The sequence below is a fragment of the Hippocampus comes genome, unplaced genomic scaffold, assembly GCF_001891065.2.
Source record: "Hippocampus comes isolate QL1 unplaced genomic scaffold, H_comes_QL1_v1.1 scaffold217, whole genome shotgun sequence".
Taxonomy (NCBI): Eukaryota; Metazoa; Chordata; class Actinopteri; order Syngnathiformes; family Syngnathidae; genus Hippocampus; species Hippocampus comes.
The window spans coordinates 172,183-186,846 of record NW_017805334.1 but is presented as its reverse complement, the minus strand read 5'-3'; the positions used below and the strand labels follow the sequence as shown (position 1 = coordinate 186,846).

The following is a 14,664-nucleotide window of genomic DNA, read 5'->3' as shown; positions in this document are numbered from 1 at the left end:
TGTATCACGCAGATGTGTGAAATTGTGCGCATATTTAATCTTGTTTGGATTTAAGAACATGTCAAAAGAACTGATAGAGTGTGTCTCGATATCCCATTTCATCATGTCGTGCAGTGGATGGTTCTTTCCTGCAGACTGAGGTAGCCGTTTGTTCGGACGGAAGACATGATTTGTATGCCGTATTTTTCCTTTGATTTCCTCAAAAACCCACAGCGCCCCTTCTGATCTGGTGCGCCGTTTGCCATCTTGAATTCCAACTCGTTTCGATGATGTTCGCCTTGTCGTTCACAAATGCATGACGTCATACAGGTCTGCTGCAAGTCCGAGCGGCCTTCATGCGAGCTATCATTGCGTCCGATGGTCGCCGCAAAGCAACAATTTCTTAAAAGCTTTGGCAAACCATTCAAACCTAGCCTGTTGATCAAAAACGTTCGATGCAGCAAAATCTTGGCCCGTGCGTTTCGACTTTTATCGCTAACGGCTGCTTCTCCCGTCTCTCCTCTTCCCAGAGCTTCTCATCTCATCACGGGACGATCGTCTCCTCCAGCTGGCCCAGGAGCGCTCCTGCTGGAACGACCATCACGGGGACATGAGCGAGGCATACCACGGCGGTAAGCTCCGTTGCTACGTGCACATCATGGACCAGGGCCTCTGCTACCGCGTCAACACAATCGCGGCCTACATCGAGGCGAACCGCCTGGTAAGCCGCAGGCCCGCCGATGATAAGAGAAACATTTCACATCTTCCTACTTAATCCCGCTGACTTTTTTTTTTTCATTTTAATTCCCCCCCCTCCGGTCCATTTGCAAGGTTCCCAAGCTTTTGTTTGAAGAGCCAGCAGTCCACCCTTCTGCCGTCATTTCGGAGCGATGTCAGGTTTGTGTCAGCGGTCGCTCCAACGTTTTTGTCTCGCGGTTCCTGGTCAATAGGGCTTGTGCTAATTGTCCTCAGATGGTCAGATGATCTCAGAGTTTATATTAGGCTTTGATGAGGATCACACATGTACGTGCGCGTGTTGCTATGAGTCACGTCTCTGTCTGCGCACTGCCGTCGTCTCCTCAGATGGGATCGGACAGCATGATCGGGGCACTGTGTCACATCGCCGATAAGACTTCAATAAAGAGGTCCACTATTGGAAGCTCGACCACCGTGAAGGAGAAAGTCAGAGTGACCAACTCCATCATCATGCACGGGGTCACCGTAGAAGAGGGGTGAGAACACGCGCGCCTACATTTTTATTTTTTTTTTTTTGGCTTTGAAGTGAGTTCCCAAGCACACATTGAGAAAGAATTCTGCTCTCAAGGCATGTTTATGGTTTAGGTCTTAATTGTAACCTTAAAGGGTTGCGTCGGATTCAGTTGGGGCACGCTTACAGTACTTTGCTGAATAATGTTTTCTTTTCATTTTTTTTCCTGCTTGCCAAGATAATGTTAACACCCAGAAGTTCTAATTATATGGTTATTTTCCATGTGTGGCTTCTTAATGCCCCTTTATCAACCACTCCCACTGTTTATCGTGTATAGGATTATTATGAGTATAAATGCATACCAGCGTTAAGATTAAGACTGGTGAAGATCGGCTCGAGTTATCGATTTTATTCTTGGAACACAACATAACCTCTTTTTCCATTTAGCATTCTGACCTATTTTTCGTATCTCTTTGATGTATTTTCTTTGAATAACACAACTTTTTTGGGGGCGGGGGGCATTCTCGTAACATTATGACTTCACTCTCGTAATAATAGCACATTATGACATTCTTCCTCACAATATTAGTACTTGTATTATGTTGCAAGTCTTTTATTCTGATGTAGCGTTTTTCTTCATCCTCTTCACCTGTCAATCTTTTTTTCCTCACAATATTGCAGCTGAAAATGCGGATGAAGATTCAATATACGAAAATAGGGGGGGGGGGGCCAGACATATTAGGATTTATTTTATTTTTTTCAAGCAGTACGCCTATTTTCTCCTCATAATTTTCAGGCAAAATTCTCATAACTTTTTTTTTTCTTCAAAATTTAACTTTTTTCAAATACGTGCCACTAGTGACTGCTGATGTGCACGGTGTGCGTGCGTGCGTGCGTGCGTGCATGAGTGCGTGTATTGTCAGATGCTGTGTAAAAGGGAGGTGTCACAGGTTTTGTTTTCCATGCTCCACGGGGTCGAACGAGACTCACTGGGCCCACAATGTGGCTATTGGTGTGCGACCAGCCAGAGGCCAGCTCCAAACAAACGGCGAGCTGCCGAAGTGAAGCACACAACATCCCAATATCTCATTTGACCGCTAATTTACTTGGCCACACCAGGATTCCCACTGTTTAAGGAATTCACAGAACACTATGAACCCTTGTTACTCCACACAGTAAAAATCCTGTGCCATTTTGGAAATGAGGGAGTCGAAGTCTGCCGAGCACATTTGAACATCACATTGGCTTGAGAGATATGACTTGTTGTTTTTCTTGTCGATGGTTCAGAGACATCCAAGTACAACATGCACGTGCTTCCATTCTGACATTGCAAGAAATTAGAAGTTTAGAAATTGGGTGAAATGTTGTTAACAGTATAATGTCATAAACAGTTTCTCGCAGCATATCTACTTTTTCCCCCCATAATATGAATTTTTAGTTTTCGTAACATTTCAACTTGTAATATTTCAACTTAATGACTTTTTCTTCAAAACAATGACTGGATTCCCATGATGAATTTCCAACGATGTTGCAATTTTTTTCTTGGTTAGACAATTCTCATTATAAAATGCAAAACAAGGAAAATTTACCAACATCACGTCGCTTCTTTTCATAGATTACCTTTTTTTTTTGTAACATTATGACAATTTCTGTCCCATTTACGGGACATTGCATGCTTGTAATATGAAAAACCTCATTGTCAGAACATTGCAACTTATTCCTGATAAGAGACTTGTATTGACACACCATTTATAACGTTACCTTCACAAAATGTGATTTTATTTCTTTTCAGTAATACTTGAAATACATTCAAATCTGGATGGATACCCTAATATTCCGCCGTTTTATCGTATGATTAAAATTTTATTCACGGAACATTTATGACCTTTTTTTAAATTAATATCCGTTTTTGTTGGTTAACTCATTTAATTAATTGTGAACACAAATAAATGGCAAAGAATCCTGGCTGTTCACCTTTATTCAAAAATTGGACGGGCTCTTTTTTGGCCTCCACCAAATTCCGGTTCAGTCGTTTTTGCATAATCTTCATCGCAAACAACCAAGCGCAACAAAACCTCCTTTGCCGTGGTAATGAGTGAATCAAATCACGCTGGGATCATCTGTGATGCTGCACATATTTCACTGATGTCATCATGACGCCGAGTCACTCATTCGTGCAGCCGCAACAAGAAAGCGCTTGTACTGAAAGAAGCAGAAGCTACTGTAGAATTGACATGGAGATTAATCAGCTCTCCGCTCTACCGCAAAGAGATTCATCTTGGCCGAGTCCGGCTCTTTAATACACTTATTCAAAGGCTCCGCTTCTTTTCTCACTCGCTCCTTTTCTCTGCACCGAGGCCTCGACGCCATCTCCCTCCTGTCCCTCCGTCTCTGCGCAGCGCTTCTTAAAACCTCTCGAGGACCCCAGCCAGCCAGCGTGGGGACCCTCATCACGGCCACGTAGGCGCACGCACAAAGGCATGAAAGAGCGAGCGAGGAGCTGCGAAAGAAAGTGGGCAAAGCGGGCTCGACTCCGGGGAGAAAATTGCAATTCTTTCCTTTCTTTCGTTTGGGGTGGGGGGGGGGGACATAAGAAGGAAGGAGAAAGAGGGAAAGAAAGAAAGAGCCAGTATGAGCGGATTAGCAGACCCTGGCCATGTCGGCGAAACCCCTCGCATTTCTGGTTTCTTTGTTTGGAGCTGACCAGAGCTTGTTGACAAAGCGCTGCGTGTTTGGGAAGGGGGGATAGTAGGGGTCAACATTATGGGGGGGTGGAACAGGAGGTGGGGATTGATGTGTGTGTGTGTGTGTGTGTGTGTGTGTGTGTGTGTGTGTGTGTGTGTGTGTGTGTGTGTGTGTGTGCGTGTGTGTGCGTGTGTGTGAGAGAGAGGATGGGGTGGTCATGGCAAGGAGGAGCCCTGGTGTTAGTAATTAGTGGTGTTTCTGCTTTGAAACTTCTTTGGTGGTCTCTTGCTCTCCCCTCTCTCGCTAATGTTACAAAACTGGGATTCTTGTAATCTCCCATCACCAGCTACCACCACCGCCACCACCACCTCCGTGGCAGTCGCTTAAACACACACGCGCGCACACCGTCTTCTACTCTTTCCTGGCGTAACCACCTGAATAAAACGGGCCAATACAAACCTGTCTGTTTGGGAGCCACAGAGGGCCAAGTGTGTGTGCGTCACTCGCCCGGGCAAGACCAACATGTGTTCACCACTGTTCTCCCCAAGCTACTGAAGCACGCACGCACACATTCTCCATCCCACACATTTCACACACACACATAGACAGCCTCCATGTTCAGCCAACACAAGACCGTCTGTGTGTCCGCTCCCAAAAATTTTATGGCTACGGTTTGGTTGAAGGGGAGCACGCACGGTCATCTTGGCAGCGCCGGCTCAGGTGGGAGCTGACAGCCCCCCCACGATGTCCTCAAGCACGCTCTCGCATGTGCCCGTAGTTGCTGCGCTTGAATAGAAATGCGGATGGCACGTGACCGGGGTCCGGTGGGGATGCTCGATCTTGAACGTTTCAGAGCAGGTGAACGGCGCAAACAGGCTTGACGTTCCGCTCACCTCCGGCGTGGCGCTACATCAGTGGCGGCGCCGGGTGGAAAGCTGTGGTCGCGCTGGGCCGCTCCCAATATGAATGCTTGTGACTGTGTGTACGTGGGCGAGTGTACACAAGTTTTTTTGGGGTGGAATTAATGAGATCAGATCTTCCAAAGGCACTTGAAAAGAGTACATGGAGAAAATTGTGTTTTTGACATAACAGTAAAACTCATGAATTTTGAGTACAAGGCTAAATTTCTTTTGTCGGATATGGGTTAAATGGACTGAATAAGTGTTTTCTGAATGTTCTGAACTCCTGTTTCCATCCCAGCACTATATCGAGTAGAATAATGCTGCCTGGACGGATACAAAAAGCTGTACATAAAATTTAAAAAATTAAAAAATAATCTGACCTATAAAAACAAAGACCATTAAAACAATCACATAAAAACAGTAAACACAAAAGACTAAAACAATGCGGAATTGAAAACCAACAATGGCAATCCTTAATCTTTGGGGAAAAAACCTGATCGTGTTTTTCATGCTGTTTTATAGGTGCAACATCCAGGGCAGTGTGATCTGCAGCAATGCCGTCATTGGCCGAGGCTCGGATCTCAAATATTGTCTGGTGGGATGCGGACAGCGGATCGAAGACGCGGGTGAGCACCCAGTGGACGCAGTGAAAACACAAAATACACAACATCAACAACCACTTTACATCAAAAAGATGAATTGCCTCCATATTTCATATTTTAACAGTAAATGATTTGGACAGAAATGGTGAATGTTGCCGTCCATCATATGAAATTGAAAGTAAATGGGGCAAAAATAGCATAAAATGTGACTGAAGAAATTTCAAATCCTGTTTCCTCTCTTAAGGAAAAGGTATACGTGGGTTGTCTGGAAAGTCAGACAATGAAAGACTTTTTTTTTTTTTTTCGTGTATGATCAAGCGATTGGATTTTTTTTTCTTTTCCTTAATCCTCTTGTAGCCAAAGCTATATGGGAGTAGGTGTGCGTGCGTGAGTGTCAGCGAATTTGTGTTTGTGTGTGTGTATGTGTGCGCGCGCGTATGTGTGTCACATTGATGGAGAGGTTAGAGAGCAAGGCCAGAACAGGACCACCCGGAATTCAACAGCAGCGCCCTCCAGCCACGTCCAGCGCACACATGCGCGTTTAGAGAAAGAGACGCACGCTCGGGCCACCAGACCGCCGCGCCACCTAATTGCGAGAACAATGGAGCGCTTCAAGAAACACCGCTTGGACTCTGGCTTTAGTTTTAGTCTTCATCTAAATCGAATCTTTTTTTTCTTCTTGTTCAACCTTGAGGAAGCAACAACGCATTCGTTAATAGTTTTTCCATGCAGACTAATTTAACTGTATTTATAGAGTCCTTTAGAACAACCACCGCTGTCGACAAATTGCAGTACGTGGAGAAAAAAAATAATGAAAACCACAACAAAAATAAAACAAATTCATAACCAGAGCCAAAGAATAAAAATGAGTTTTAAGATGGCACATAAGTGCTCCCTCTTAACGAGTACCGGTCAAGAGGTGAGCAGCAGCATTTTGGACCAACTGGAGACGCTTAATGGAGGATTGGCTGACTCCAAAGTAAAATGCATGACAGTAAAATCTGCCGGGATGTGACGAAGGCATGAATTGGTGTTTCAAAGTGCTCGTGAGAAAGGAGAGGCTTGAGCCAGCTGCCTAAGATGACTTCATACATTTATCATCCAACCTTCACAAATTTGATCACTCTTATAGTAGAAATAATGACAGAAAAAAACATGCATTCAATATTAGTGAATAATATAAAGTGCAACAACCTTGTATCCAGCGAGAATGTTGTTTGTACTCCACCACAAACATCTTGATACCCCCCCCCCCAAAAATGATCATCTACTTCTAGTTATCATATCAACTATATAATAGTCAAGGTTCCTCATATGTATGGCAAATACGGTCAAATTTTGCTTTTATCCACTAAAACGAGAATGTGTGGTATTAAATAAAGCTGAAGGTTTCACACTATCATTTATGCTTATAGGTATCAAATATGAGAACTTGCTCATTTTGTTTTCGAGATCATTGTGCTCAAAAAAATAGCTTCCCCCTCGGAGTATCTGCAGAGTGTAGCGAATCAGCGTGTGTGTTTTGGCAGAGTTGCAACTACTGGCAAGGCACACAGCTGCGAACATAATGTCATCCAATGCTAGAAAGCTACTTGCATAATTGTGTAGTGCGCGAGCCACGCAACCAAAGTTCTGTCAAAGACCAAGCTTCATCTTTTGTCACTTTAATGGCCGTAACAGCGGTTTGAATTTTAAACTGGGCACTTCCACCAAATATTTTTGCTTTTGTGAAAATTGGCTTTCCCGCATTTTCAACAAAGAAATCCGATTTTAAAGAACCTCAAGATAGAAGTCAAAACAACTCAGCTTGCTTTGTTGTGCTCACTAACCATAAATGTCAATACTGTACATTCTCGTTCAAACTTGTTTCAACTCAAATTACAGTTTTAGCCCCCCCCCCAAACTACACGTCGTGCTTTTTACCGTGTGGTCTGTACTTGGGAACAAATGTACAGTATGTAACGTAGCATGTTGTTGTGTCGAAAGTCCAGAAAGGATATCACATTAAGACGAACCGAACCGATACAAGATTAAAAAGGAAGGACAAATTGATAGCGAGCTTCAAAAGGAAGCTCAAAACCCAAGAAGGAAAGAGTCGCCAGATGGTCGGGAGTGTGGAATGAAAGAAGGACAGTAGGCAGAGAAGAAGAATGGAGAGCAGATAATTGATCCTCCAGAGTAACACGGTAGCAGAAGATTAACATTAGTTCACAAAGTAGAAAAAGCAACACGTGAACGTCGCGACAGGAGCAGTGTGGGCGGACGAGTGGGAGGCTGCTCAAGACATTTCACTATCAGTACTTCAAAAGCTGTGAGGAGCCATGGACCACACAGACTGTCCACCACACACAGACACACACACACACACACACACACACACACACACACACACACACACACACATACACACACACACAGACACACACACAGACGTTGCTGTCAGGTGTTGATATTCGTGCATACACACTGCACCTCTGCGCTGCGTGTTTTGAAAACACACAAACGGCGGGTGTGTTTTGTATAATTCTACGTTGCCAGTAATGTCCATCAGTAAGCCGTCAAGACAGACTGACTGCGTCTTGTGTGTCAGTAAGGGCTCATCCGCACGCACTGCGGCGTGTCAGAACTGTCGGCGCAACAGTAAGCCACAAAACAACAGTGATTCAATTCGGATTAAGGTCTGAGCATACACAAGGTCCAACACACATTTTACCAACCTCCTCCTCTTTCTTCAACTCTTCGCACACCCGGAATCCCCCTCAGATCATTTGAAAAACGTCGCTTTCCGAATCGATTTCTGATTGGCTTTATACGCTTTCCACGGCGAGCTCCGCTATTTTTGTCTCGATGTGCCGTCACACTTTTGCGTTTGTCACTCGTCAGGATCTCCATCCAGCCATCCATTTTCTGATCCGCTTTTATCCTCACAAGGGTCGCGGGGAGTGCTGGGAGCCTATCTCGGCTGTCTTCGGGCAGTAGGCGGGGGACACCCTGTACTGATCGCCTAGCCAATCGCAGGGCACACACAGACAAACAACCATCCACGCTCACACTCACACTGAGGGACAATTTGGAGTGTTCAATCAGCCTGCCACGCATGTTTTTGGAATGTGGGAGGAAACCGGAGTACCCGGAGAAAACCCACGCAGGCCCGGGGAGAACATGCAAACTCCAAACAGGAAGGCGACGCGCTAACCACTCGAACACCGGGCCACCTGTCAGGATCTCACTTTGGGAAATTATTACTTTGTCAAAATTGACGAAATAGAAATTATTTTTTCATGATTCATTTAATGCATTTTGTTTCATTACTTGTGACATCAAAATATTTGGTTTGGGATTTTCTTAAAATTACTTCACAGTTGACCTTTAACCAAATATTAAAGCACAAGTCAACAATTCTGCCCCTAATCCAGATATTTCTTGTTGTCGAGGTTTAAGGACCAAAAAAAGTTAGTTGTTTTATTTATCTGACTTTTATCCTTTCAAATATTGGAATCGGGCTCGTCATTACTGTTCATACCGTATTATTTGTTTGGAATGTGTACCTTTAAGGGGTGTGGCCATCCGGCGGTCCATTTTGAAACTCACAAAACGAAAAATCAACCAAACGGCATCTCGCAACTCGACAAACTCTGAAGTCGGTTCACTCATATGTCAAGATCGCTCTGTTTATGCGTTACGGACGAGCAGCTGCAATAAATCGAGCAGCCTCTGTCCCGCTGCCCCACGCGGTGTTTGTCTTCCCATCCACACAGCCGAGGAAAAAACCCGTTTGCGAAGAGATTCCTTCACACTAGAAGCCGCTTGGCGTGAATGGAACATTATTCTCGCTCGCCGTTTGCTTTGGATCGGCCCAGATGTTGGGGCTTGGACGGCTCGGACGGAGGCGTGTAAAGCGGCTGCAGGCAGACGTACTTTCAGGCATCATCTGTTTCCTTTGTGGGGTTCAGGTAGCAGGCAGCATGAGCTCAGACTTGCCACGCCGCGTCTTGTTTCTGGGACTCTTCTCAGATGCGTTCGCAAGCATCGGAAACGACGAATTAGGCTCTGTTTGGCATGGTCAGCATCATCTGAAACGTGTAAAGCCTCAAACCTCTCCTGTTGTGTTTGCGTTGGCTTCAGCGTTCCCTGTTCTGTCCTTGATGCATGTGGCGTTTGTACAAATCTCTCCGCCTGCGCTGCATCGATCATAATCGAGTTCTTGATTGAGGTGAAATGTAATCAAAAAGTTGCGTGCAACCAGACAGTTCAAATATGTACATGATAGCTGGTCTAGGGGCCGACTGCCTTTTTCGACCAACTGACGCCCACCAAGATTGTTTTATTCAACCAAGACTAACGAAATAAACAAAAATTGTAAAAAAATAATAATAATAATAATAATAATCTTTTTTTTAAAAAAAACGCTTCCCCCCCCAAACAAAAAGTCAGACTACATTTTACACTTCCAAAACTAACTAAAATTAATTGTCCTTCATTTTCGTCTTTGGCAATTAACCCTTTCGGGGACAGCAGTTACAACAGTGGACAGCTTATCGTGTTTTCAAGTTAGAAGGTGGATGAAAGGGTGAATATTTGTACATGTGTATTTCGGTAAAGCACAGCCAGAAGACAGAAGAAGGAATAAACATTTCGTCTGGGAGTTGTGGTCCTTTAACTGCGTGTCGCCTACAAGCGACATCATCTCATAGCATAGCAGCCAATTTCAAAAAAAAAAAAAAAAAAAAAAAAAGCACCACCAAATGACGTTGCACCAACTTGACAAGCCGGTCTTTGAAGCGAGTTGACATTTGTTGCGGCTTGCCAGCTTTTCTCACTTAACTCAGCCCCGAAACGTGACACTGGGTCACAAGGGCTCCCCTTTTGCGGTTAGAAGCCACAAATCCACTTTCGAAGTTGGCAACTTGGCAATCAAGGGATGGAAAGCAAGAGCATCCGAGCTTTATTTAAGACGCTGGGGTTCCGACGCGTCGAACTCAAGAAGCTGGATCATCCGTTGCACTTCTTGTCCTTCAGAGTCTGTTATACGTTCCCCGTATTGAATTTGTTCACGGTTGTTTTAAAAATCTTTTTCATGTTTGTTGTCATTGAGTTTTTACAACACAATATTTAGCGTACGATTAATTCTCTGCGGGCAAAGGGTTTAAGTCATCGTAAAAGAAGCCCGCCTTGAGAATAGCCACGGTTTGACAATCCTCGTTTTGTGCTTTTGTGTCTTTAGCTGAGAGGACCAATGAGGTCATCGTCGGCACAGACCAGCTGATGGAGATCTAAGTGACCTCACCTGACCGTCACAACCTGGAAACCGGTGACACACTTTACACAACCTTTGTAAATTTGTGTTTCAATAAAACCTCAAATCCACTCACGTCTTGTCACTTGGACACGGTGCTTTTGTTATTCCTGCTCATTTCTAATTGCCCTACTCCAGGATTGTGTTCCTCCCTCTCTCTGTTGTTCCCAGCGTGCGTGCTCGGCGTTGCACACGATCCAGCTGTGAAAACCAGCCATGTCGAGCAAAAGCGGTGGGAGTGGTCGGCACAATGGAGTGCGGGATTCCGTTTATTTGTACACAAAAATGGTGCCTGTGTCAGTTCTGGACCACCCGGCTTGATCCTGTATCAGTTAACACCCAACGCCCCGCCCTCACACGCACTCCTCGGAAGAGGAAGCGTACTCGTAGCCAATGCCTTTCTTCTTTTTCTTTTTACTCCCCCACTACCCTCCACCCCCCACCCCCCATCCTCTTTTCTCCTCTTTTGCTGTCACAAGATTTATTGCATCCCTTCGGCAAAGCATTTCTGAAATTACAGGTTGGAAGTTCTTTAGTCACGAAGGGAGACCACGCGAAGAGAGTTGTCTAGATGCAAAGCTTTTTTTGTTTTGCGGGTGATTTACGACGGCCTCGCTTTTCTTTTGTGTCTGAGTATAAAAAAAAATAATAATAATCTGGATGATTTTTGATGTGTCAGTAGTGGTCGGAGGAAAGCCTCACTGATGAGAGAGCATAAAATGCTTACATGAAGTCTAGTTTGAAAGCCCCCCCCCCCCTTATGTCGCAGTTAAGTCACATCGGCATCCCGTCATGTGGTTCGGCAAAACCCCGCTGACCGCAAGATGCTTTTCAGAAGTCTCGACTACAAACGTGATGTCACAAACACAATTACAGTCTTGAGCAATGACTCACTCTCAAAAGTCAGGAATCCCCTTCGCTAATACAAGCGTATTAGCGTACATTAACGTATTTTCCCTCCCCATTATCGGATTCCTCTGAAGGACAATGCTCGAAAAAAAAAAAAAAAGCAGTTTTGCGTCTCAGTTTGCGGGTCAAAATTCACATTTTGCTCCTCGAATATTGAAAGTGCGAATAGGCGTCTACGTTGCACAACGTAGACGCCTATTCACGTTACGGAAAGCCCCGATAGCTAACTCGTTGCACCGATAACACATTGTGAGTGGTCAGATATATATTTTTTTTAAATCAGCAGGTTGGCCGCCGCTACCGAAGGCGGAGTTTGAGACCCCCCTACTTTAAAAGAATTATTTTTAAAACACAAAGCTACCTGTATTCTCGTAACTCCCATCACATCATTTTGGGAGCCATTGTCTCCATTTGAAGGCACACCCGAACGTGTGAATGTCCGACCAAGTACAAACCCCGTTTGCGGCTCTCACGCGGCGCAGCCTTGAACGTTTTTTCAACCATCTCACACTCTGACCTCTCTGGCGCGGCTCATGATGAGACGTGGCAGCTGCCGGTGTTTGCATAACGCGTTTGTATATTGATACAAAGACCTCGGCGTCCCCTGAAGACAACGCCACCGCGGCTCAGCCCGCCTACCAGATCATTGGTGTGTGTGTGTGTGTGTGTGTGTGTGTGTGTGTGTGTGTGTGTGTGTGCGTGTGCGTGTGTGTTCGCACTTTCATGCCTACACTTACCTGTGTGTGGCCGTTGTTAATCTGCCGTCTCACAAACACATCGCACCACTGATTTTGTGTGTGAGCATGTGTGTGTGTCCAAACAACTTAGAGTAAATACAAAAAATGGATTACACAAATAATTAAGCGTTGAGCAGCTGATGAGTAACTTCTGTAGCATTACTTTAAAAAAAAATCGGAGCATTGAATGTTACATAGAATCAATGTATTCCATAAAATGACGACAATGTGAGTTGTTCTGTTCGTCTTGGTCATTGGATCTCTGGTGCGAGGCTTTTAACCTGTTTGACAGAAGAGCGGGAAATTTGATTTGGCCATTGAGTTCACGTTGCAAATAGTCTCCGCTCATTACGTGTTTTCGCATTGATGTTAGTTGTTGTTTTTCTCGTCGAGCGATTGTCGTCGTGTTTGTGTTTTGCATCGTGACCATCTTGTTCATTTACGAAATAAGGTCAGCTCATTGGGATGCAAATATCCATCAATAACTAACAACAAAAATTAGGGGGGGGGGTGAAACTTCATCTTAAATTTTATGCAAACCAACGATAACCCTCGCAAAAAAAAAAAAAAAATCCTTTGTTTTCATTTTTGTCACTTATCTGTACTATCACACATGAGCTTTCGGGGTTCTTATTTCAGTATCGTAGACGTGTCATCTGGTCTCAACGTCGCGCTTTGAAGGGAGGAAATTTCAACCAGGAATGTTCACATCGGATTGTTTTCAGCATGGCGCGGTCGCCTCAGTGTTCCAAATGGGTGTTGACAGTTGATTGTCCAATTGTGATGTTGACACCCTCTGATGTCTCGCATGTCCTTCCAAAATAAAATACAGCTGTTGTTACTCGGTTGGTTACTCCAGCCGCGCTAACCCTTCGCACTCGTCACAACACGCAGTATGTGTGGTCGTGAAGGATGGCCTCACTGCGGCCAAGTTGTCGACATATCAGCCTTCGCCTTTTTTTTTTTTGTTTTCTTTTCAAACTCATGAAAATGATGTCTGGAAATGAACGTGTCGAGTTGCAATGAATCACCCCGAATAAGAAAAATAGTGTGATTGGTGGAAGAGGGAGCGAGTGACCTTCCTCGCGTCAAATTCATGAGGCAAGACGTGAACTGTGAACGCTCAGAGCGCATATCTACGTCTTAGATGTTTTACTTGGATGCTTTTCATTTAAAACAAAATATAATAAAAAATAGCACCATAACACAGGTTATGAGTTTACCTGTTTTTAACATTTTACCCGTGCGTTTTTTCTGTGCGTTAAAAAAGTGACGAGACCACGTTTGTTTCTAAATACAGTACATTAGATATGTTTGAATATAATGCTCAATACATTGTATGTTAGGCCATTGCTGAAAGGACAAAAACTGACAACAGAGTCGTACTCAATTGTGGCGCTGTAGTGTTAAATATCTTTTTCGCCATGACAGTTTTTCAGATTTTTGGGGGGTCGTGACTAAAATAAGGCCAGTGAGTCTCTCCTCTCCCACTATATAGAACTTGAGCGCTTTCATTCACTGGCACAATTGTGAGCCCGAGCCTGTTAGCTTACAAGCTAGCTGGAGGCTAGCGCTTTGTGGCCTTACATGTGAAATCCAAACTCGGTGGGATATAATCCAGCCACCCGCAACTTTAAGCAGATAAATTTTTGCTGCTCAAACATGTATTCATAAGAAAAGATGTTTGACAAACTAATATAAAATTAGCAAGGCCGTAGTGGTGATATTTGATTGACAGTTGCGCGGGCAGCAATTTCAGCACTTTCAGCAGACACACCTGCAATTTTTAAAAAAATCTTTCAAATTGGGGAGCGTTGGAAATAATGCATAGACGGATTACCAAAGATTTTTTTTTCTCACACGTAAAGCTTGGGCAGGCAACTCAACTTTTTGCATACAAATAAAAGTTGTATATTATGTCCCCCCTTTTTTTCCTGTTCTTGCAGAAATGGAGCTTAAAGAATCAATTCCACGAATAATACAGGGCAGGACGTAAGGTGGAGATAAATGTGGACACAGAGAAGAAGGTAGGGTGGAGTTGTAGATCTGAGTAGTGAGGGTGGGGATGTGGGGGGACCAAAGGGGATGGGCTGGTGTTGCGGTGGTAGTGTCGGTGGGGGGTTGGTCGAGAAGCTGGGTGGCTTCATGGCTTGAGGGCTGATCGTGGGTGAGCAAGGAGACACAGAGCGAGGGAGCGGCCCACCCAAGTGGTAGTCAGTCAGAAACCTGTGTGTGTGTGTGTCTGTGTGTGTGTGTGTGTGTATTTGCTGCTGACCCCGACATATTAGCACAACACTTCCTCAATTTGTCTTCTGTGTTCTCTGGGCACAAATGATTTTCCCCTCCC

At 44.5% G+C, this 14,664-nt stretch overlaps 1 protein-coding gene and 1 long non-coding RNA gene across 4 annotated transcripts in view; both read left to right on the top strand.

Moving 5' to 3' along the window:
- The window catches only part of eif2b3 (eukaryotic translation initiation factor 2B, subunit 3 gamma), a 58,669-nt gene extending 47,926 nt beyond the window's left edge, over window positions 1-10,743 (top strand). For 2 of the 3 annotated variants that reach the window (XM_019871657.1, XM_019871656.1), the window contains 5 exons: window positions 510-700; window positions 811-876; window positions 1,063-1,211; window positions 5,296-5,399; window positions 10,600-10,743. In XM_019871657.1, the coding sequence (XP_019727216.1) occupies window positions 510-700; window positions 811-876; window positions 1,063-1,211; window positions 5,296-5,399; window positions 10,600-10,652 (563 nt within the window). In that variant the 3' untranslated portion in view covers window positions 10,653-10,743. Of the gene's footprint in view, window positions 1-509; window positions 701-810; window positions 877-1,062; window positions 1,216-5,295; window positions 5,400-10,599 lie in introns of those variants that run through there. The other variant, XM_019871658.1, reaches the window with a different exon arrangement.
- LOC109516870 (uncharacterized) lies at window positions 7,789-9,743 on the top strand. The gene is made up of 2 exons (XR_002168441.1): window positions 7,789-8,307; window positions 8,817-9,743. It is a non-coding gene; the product is annotated as an uncharacterized LOC109516870 (long non-coding RNA).
- Window positions 10,744-14,664: the final 3,921 nt, after the last annotated feature.